This window comes from Eumetopias jubatus, unplaced genomic scaffold, assembly GCF_037043125.1.
Source record: "Eumetopias jubatus isolate StellerSeaLion01/CBP00866 unplaced genomic scaffold, mEumJub1_p1.0 scaffold_10, whole genome shotgun sequence".
NCBI classification, from domain to species: Eukaryota; Metazoa; Chordata; class Mammalia; order Carnivora; family Otariidae; genus Eumetopias; species Eumetopias jubatus.
In genome coordinates, this window is record NW_028274816.1 from 62,192,807 (window position 1) to 62,199,801 (window position 6,995).

A 6,995-nucleotide genomic window follows, 5' to 3' on the forward strand; every position below is an offset into this window, starting at 1 on the left:
ACTGACTGAGCCAGCCAGGTGCCCCATGTTCTAGGACTTTTAAAAACATCTATCCATCCATCCATCCATCCATCCATCCATCCATCCATCCATCCAGAGAGACACAAAATGGGAATCATGCAGTGGTCAGTAGCCTGCTTTCTCTGTCTTAAAGCAGCCTCCATCTCATCCCCTCGGCATGGCTGATGGTATTCCATCACATGGATGGGTATAATTTATTAAACCATCCCTCATTGTTGGACATCTAGGTGGTTTCTGATTTGCTGTTGTGAACATCACCATAACGAACGTCAAACTTGTACCTTTGTCACATGCAAGTATTGTAGTGCATAGGATGGCCTTCTGGAAGCTTCTATCAATTTACTGAGTGCCTACAAAGTGCAGGCTCAGACCCTGCCCCTCAGCACTCAGGGTCCCTGGGGGACCAACAATCTCCTCTCTGCTGTCCTGCCCACTAAGGGTCCCTACCTCTCTCTGCTCCAGGGACCCTGACGACCAGCCCCCAACCCTCAGTGCTCAGAGAAATCGCCTCTAAGTGGATGTGTATGACAAATTTAATTCCCCTTTCTCCATCTTACAAAGGTTTCTCACATTTTTGTACAAAAACCCAGGCCTCTTTTCCCTTTCCCTCCCCACCCCACCCCAAAAAGTAATTGTTTAATAAATAATATATGCTCCTGCCCAGGCCCAGAGGGCTAGGGGACAGGGAAAGCCTGCAGCCAGACTTCTTTAAGAGATTCAAGAATCTAGGACTCCAGTTCCCTGCCCCTTTGGTCCCCAAGTCCACCTGCCTCCCACCCACCCCCTTAAATAAATAAGTATAAATAAGGCACAGATACCCCCCCCCCCCGACTCTGCCCAGGTCTCCTGGAGGGACCATCTCGAATTAGGGGGAGAGAAGGAGGGGGTGTTTTCCTGCTGCCATGCCCCCAGTCCCAAAATAAATAAATAAATAAGATGTGGCATTGAAGGACGTTGGTGGTTCCGGGTGGCGGGTCACAGCCGAGTCTTCAGCAGTAGCAAGCCCCGCACGGCCCAGTCAAGGGTCAGGTGCAGCCCCCCAAGAATGGCGTGGGCTGCCCTGATGCCTCCCCAGGCAGAGGCCGGGGGGGCCAGCGGGGGAGCTGGTGGGTCTGGGGGTGCTTGGGGTAAGGCCAGGCGGGACATCTGTTGGGAGAGGACAGAGGGTTAGCAATAGGTCAGGGGGTCAGTGGGGGTCCCAGGAAGGGGTCTGATTGGGAGGTTGGGGAGTCCAGGCTGCATGCTTCCGGAGTGTCTCTGGCCTGTGGGGTAGGGTTTCTGGGTGGGCGGTTCTCAGCATGTTGGGTTCAGAAAATAAAGACTGGGACCAAAAGGTGGGGGTGTCAGAGCTGGAATTCCAGGGCCCAGTCCAGGGGCTTGGGGGCGAGGTCTATAGAATCAGGACTGGGATCCTGGTGCTAGGTGAGGGCTGGGGGCTGTGGGCTCAAGTCTGGGGTCGGGTCTAAGATCTCGGGGCTGGGGTCTTAGATGTGGGGTCTCTCTGATCCAAGCTCAGGGACTCATGGATGAGGGCTGGGCTCTCAGAATGGGGAGCTGGAATTTGAGGTCCAGGGTGTTTGTGGTCAGGCCCAGGAAGTGGTATCTGAAGTTTTCTGATCTCAGGGTGCTGGGTCTAGGATTTTAGCAGTCAGGGTTTGGGGGTCGTAAGGGCTCAAGACCAGCATCTGAGGTCTTAGGGACTCAGAGCTCAAGGTCTGAGACCTCAGGGTCTAGGTTTCTGAGGTCTGGAGATGGCAGGGTCTGGGGGGGTCTCGGGGCCACAGGGTTTGGGACACAGAGGAGGGTCTCAGAGGGTCCTGGGGTCTCGGGTTTCAAGTCTAGGTGTCAGGTCTGGGGGCTGGAGTGTCCTACCAGGAGCTGCAGCCGGCGAAGCAGGCGGTCCAGCCGGGCCTGCAGGGCACCCAGCTCCGGCTCCAGGGTCCGCAGGGAAGGGCCCCCGGCTCGGCGCAGCCACTGCACATGGCGCAGGTAGGAGAACAGGTCGGCTCGCAGCCGTGTCAGCACACCTGGGAGCTAGGACACAGGGCATGCGGGGCGTCAGGGAACACCTGCCACCTGCCTGCTCTGGCCCCCAATCCCTCGCACCCCCTCCATGCCCAGACCTCACCTTTGCCCCAGTCCCCTTCCCCTTCCCTTACTTGTAGGGCTCCCAGCGCCCCTGCACTCATGGCCAAGGTGGGAAGAGAGTCCAGGCTGTGGTCGCCGTCGGCTGGAAATTTGTCTCTCTGTGGGGGCAAAGAGGCCTTGAGGGGGACCCTGCCCAGCTCCAAGGGTCCCTCCATCCTCCAGACAGGCCCCAAACTCCTCCCTGCCCCCCGTTTCTGCCACCGTGGTAACCCAGGAGCCCTCCCCACTCCTGGTCCCGGGCCCAGCCCGTCCCCTCCAGGCTCTCCTACCAGCTGTGCCGCCAGCTGCCGAGTGTCCGCCAGGAGGGAGCGGCTCAGGAGGACGGCGCTGTCCAGCTCAGCCCGAGGGTCTGGGGAGGCCCGCGGGGGGCCAGGAGGTGGCCCCGGGGCAGCAGCTCTATCTGGCCACAGGCTCAGGGCGACCAGGACCAGGCAGCAAACACCTGGGGGCGGGAGGAAGCAGAGAGCTCAGACCGGACTGGGGGGTCTTGAGTCCCAGGGTGGAGCGCCCAGGGCAGGTCGCAGGGCCGGGGCGGGCTTCTCTCTCCCTCTCCGGCTCTGGCTGCCCCGCCCGTCGGAGCAGACGCGGCCCGGGGCGGGTAGACGGGCCGGGCGTCTCCCGTCCGCCCCCGGACGCCGGAATCTGGGCCCCGGGGCGGGGCATGAGGGGGGAGGCACAGGCCAGAACCTGCCCCCTCCCCGGGCCTCGGGAGCCCGGGCCGGACTGAGAGCAGAGGAAGGGGACCAGGACAGAAACCCGGAGGCCCAGACCCCTCCCCAGGGGGACATCCCCACCCCCTAGGGGACCGCGGAAGGCCGGGCCGTGGTGCCGGGGATGGCTCCCGGAGCACACCTGGGCGGAGAGAGGCAGAGGCGCGGGCGCAGCGGGGGCCGCGGGAGGCGGAGGGAGACCCGGCGGCGGCGCACGGCTCGGGGGCTCCGGCCCGCTGGCTCCCCGGCAGCCCATCCCCCAGCTGCCCCGCCCACCCCCGCTCCCGCCAGCCAATCAGCGCCCCCCGGGCCGCCCCGCTCCCGCATCACACCCCCAGCCCGCCCCCCGGCCCTCCCCGGCCGCTGTCTGTCCGTCGGTCCGCATCTGTCTGGTTCTCCCGTTCCTGTCTGCACCACTGTCTCTCTTTCTCTCTTCCCCCTGGCTGGGGTCGGTGTTCTGGACTTGCGCTCACCTCCTGGGGGGGGGGGGTTCTCTGCCTCAGTTTCCCTCCCGGAACCTCTCTGTCGGGATGCCTGGGCGTCTGCGTCCCTCGGTCCCCGCTGACTCCCTGGGGGTCCCCGGCGGTTGGGGGTCACCTCCCGGCATCTGTCTCTCTCTCCGTCTGTCTGGGGATCTCCATCTCTCTCGCGCTGCCCTGGGCGTCTCTCCGCGTCTCAGCTTCGTCCTCCCGTCTCTCTGCCCGTCTCTTCTCCGGGCCTCCTGCTTTCTCGGAATCTCCTTTCCTCTCCGTCTCTGCCTCCCCATGGCTCCCTCACTCTCCTCTGTCTCTTTCTGTCCCATTCCGCTGCGCCTGTCTGCTCCCCACCCTCCTCGCCACGGGCCCTCCCTCCTCCCTTCCTGTCCCCCCCACCCCATGAACTTGAACCAACTTACTGTTCATGTCCCCACAGGGCAGGGGTTCCCCAGGGCAAGGGGGCAGGGAGCTGGGGGCCTTTAACCCTTCCCTGTCCGCTGCCGAGGGGGGGGGAGCCCTGGGGGTCAGCTGGGCCTCGGCCTGGGGAGGGGAGGCATGTGCGTGTGAGCAGCGAGGGCCGTGGCAGTGAGGGAGTGTGTACGCCTGGGGGGTTATATAGGGGGCCAGGGCGGGCGGGCGGGGGGCAGGCGGCAGGGGAGGGCAGCCTGACACATCCTGACTCACCCTCCCTGCCTGCCTTTTCCATTCAGACGGAGCCGGCTGCCTCGCAGGGCTCACGCTGCCTCGCTCAGAGGAGGGCACGGAAGGAAAAGTTGGAAAAGTTGAAAAGAGAAAGGGGGGGGGTGGTCGGAGAGGGGCTGGTGAGGTCATTGGCGTCCCCTCCCTCCACCTCCTCGGCCCGGGCCGCCACAGGGGCAGACACACGCGGCTCAAGAGCTGGGGCCCGGCTGCAGGCTGCAGGCGAGGGTCGGCTGGACCAGGATGGCGGGCGGAGAGGTGGGGAGAGCTGGGGACAGAGGTGGGGAGAGCTGGAGACAGAGCCACAAGACGCAGGCCTGGGGAGATGGACGGGCAAGGCAGAGCCACTCCAAGGGACAGAGAAAGCGAGAGGGATGGAGAGCGTGAGACCCAAGCAAGGACACAGAGATGCTTGGAGGAATGGGGACATTGAGGCAGAGACGGAGAGTCCGAAATGCAGAGACAGAGAGACAGTGACACACGGAGAGATGGGGACACTGAGCAGATACACTGCAGGAGCAGAGAGACCCACAGAGACTCCAGGAGGAAAAGGGACCGAGAGTTGTAGGCTTAGAGAAAGGGGAGGCAGGTGGCAGAAGAAACACACCGGTGACAAAGCGGCAGAGGCCCCAAGAGACAGAGGCAGGGAGCCAGAGACACTCAGAGATGGAGGCGCTGAGCGAGGGGGGCAGAGAGGAGCAGAGTCTCCGGGAGACAGGCAGGGGCAATGTGAAGGTGGGGAGAGAAGCAGAGACAGGAGACCGAGAGAGGGCATGAGACGAGGTGGGATCTTGCGCAGGTGCTGCACCCCCTCTGTGCCTCAGTTTCCTTATCTGTGAAATGGGGTTAACCGAGCACCCATCCCCCCGCCGCCCCCCCCCCAATGCCTGGGTAAGGATGAGTTCACTTGTGTAGGGCACACAGTCAGCCGTCACTAAATGTGAACCATTGCAATTCTCTTCCTTGATTTTTATTAACACATACAGGGGGACGCAGAGAAAGATGCGGCCTCTGGGAGGGTTGGAGATGGCGAGCGAGCGGGCAAGACAGTGAGGGTGACAGACACGTGGAGAGAGTGGCTCAGCCAGGGAGTGGGCATGGGGACCGGGCAGAGATGGCAATGCACAGAGGGACTGGAGCAGGAGATGCGGGGAGGACGGGACAGCCAGGGGGACACAGGCACCCTGATGGGCGCCAGGGCCAGAGGCAGAGCCAGTGAGGGAGCAAGTCCAGAGCCCCATCCCCGGGAGCATCCCCCTCCCAGCGAAGGACCAAAGACAGGATGGGAGGGAGGAGACAAAGTGACAAGGACTTCTAAAGTCCCCCCTGCAGGTCCCCTTCTGGCCCTCAAAACTGTGCTGAGCTGGCACGGGGCTCTGGGGTTGAATGGTGGCTAGAGCCCTCCCCCTCCCATCCCCCACCCCTGGGGGTGGGGGACGACTGCTCAAGTCCCCGGGGAGGTGAGGTCACAGCCCCCCCATGGTGGGACATGACCTCATTGCCTCAGGTAAGAGTTCTCTCTCTTGTTCTGTCATGGCCACCCCTTCCAGGGCCCCCCAGGGGCCCTCCCCAGCCCCCGCTCCCGCAGGGACCCAGGCCTCTGACCACTGGGTCTCCGCCCCTCAGGGGGCCTGTTTCCGGCTGAGTCAGCGTGGGGGGCCCAAGGCTGCGTCAGTGAGGGGAGAACTGACGTAGCCCCCCCCCCAGACCGGCAGGGCCAGCCAAGGTGACTCAGGCCACCAGCCTGGGGGATGGACTGGCCCGGGGAGATGGGTACTGGGCCCGGGGCCAGACTGAGAGCAACAATAGGGATCTCGCAATGGCAGCCCCTTCCACCTCCTGGGAACCAGGGATACCACCCCAGACCCTCTTCTTCAACCCAGCATCCGGGACTCCCAGCCCCCTCTTCCCTCAGACCCAGAGGGCAGGTGTCCAGGCCCTAAACCCTGGTTCCCAGGTGGAGAGAAAGGTGTTGCCATTCTGCTGTTTGGAGAATGCTCTATGGGAAAAGTCAGGAGTCTGGGGCTGGGTCAGTGTACCTGGCTTGTGCCAGTCCCCCCCACCACCTTGCCTTGGCCTGCTCCCTGAGGCTGCGGGATCATCCTTCCCCTAATTCCATCTTTCCTGGCTGCAGGAGGCTGAGGGAGATGGGGTGGGTGACGGCAAGAAGTCAGGGCATTGCTCAGCATCCTGGGTCTTCCCCATGAAGCGGGGGGGGGCATTCAAGTTCCTTCCATTGCAAGGAGAGCAGGAAGGGATGGGGTACCCACACTCCCATACTGACAGGCAGGACTGGGGAATCACAAAAAAGTGACAAGATGACACCAACACACAGACACAGAGACTGGAGCACAGACATCCAGAGTGAGAAAAAGACGAAGTCATAAAACAATGGGGTCTACAGACAAAAGAAGTTCTAAAGAAACAAGCTCAGAGGCTCGGAGACAAGGACCAGGGGAGCCCACAGCCCAAGGCTCTGAGGGGGGCTCACAAACATGAGAGAAGATGCCACTGGAATGCGAGCCGGGAGCCAGGGGTCCTTGCTCATGTGCTGGCCCCTGGGCGAGGTAGGGCTGGCTGGTGTGAGGTCAGCAGGTCCGAGGCTGTGTGTGTCCGTCTGTCTGTCCCTGGGGGGTCCTGTCTGGCCTCTGGGGGGTGACGGGGCAGGCGGGCCGCAGAAGCAGCCCAAACCTGTCATTAGCGGTGAGGGCCGTGACGGCGGGGGCCCCCCCAGTCCCAAGCCGCGGTCCAGGGCCGGCAGCCCCGCCCCCCACCCCCTCCTTGATCCCTGAGGAATCCCGGGAATTGCGAAGTGGGTCCAGATGATGTTGACACAGGAAATGGTCATCAGCTGCTGGCCTCAGCCCCACAACCCCTATGAACCCCCCACCCCCGGCCCCCTGCTGAGCCCCCTCTAACCTGTGTCATCTCTGACGGAGGC

At 62.9% G+C, this 6,995-nt stretch overlaps 1 protein-coding gene across 2 annotated transcripts; it reads right to left on the bottom strand.

The window, feature by feature from the left end:
• Positions 1 to 996: 996 nt before the first annotated feature.
• On the bottom strand, positions 997 to 4,061 carry IL11 (interleukin 11). Of its 2 annotated transcripts, none has more exons than XM_088027223.1 (5): positions 3,775 to 4,061; positions 2,439 to 2,611; positions 2,181 to 2,267; positions 1,894 to 2,055; positions 997 to 1,167 (listed from the first exon to the last, which is right to left on the bottom strand). In XM_088027223.1, exons 1-5 carry the CDS (start codon positions 3,779 to 3,781, stop codon positions 997 to 999), a joined length of 600 nt encoding a protein of 199 aa, XP_087883349.1. In that variant the 5' UTR covers positions 3,782 to 4,061. The 2 variants fall into 2 exon arrangements, with proteins under 2 accessions (XP_087883349.1, XP_087883348.1); XM_088027222.1 differs by lacking the exon at positions 3,775 to 4,061 and adding an exon at positions 3,022 to 3,486.
• Between the last annotated feature and the right edge of the window lie 2,934 nt (positions 4,062 to 6,995).

Excerpts from the sequence above, each read along its gene's own strand:
- IL11 (XM_088027223.1), bottom strand. Across the intron at positions 2,268-2,438 it reads GGCAGCTGGCGGCACAGCTG|AGAGACAAATTTCCAGCCGA; the intron begins GTAGGAGAGCCT and ends TTGCCCCCACAG. Across the intron at positions 1,168-1,893 it reads TTCGCCGGCTGCAGCTCCTG|ATGTCCCGCCTGGCCTTACC; the intron begins GTAGGACACTCC and ends CTCTCCCAACAG.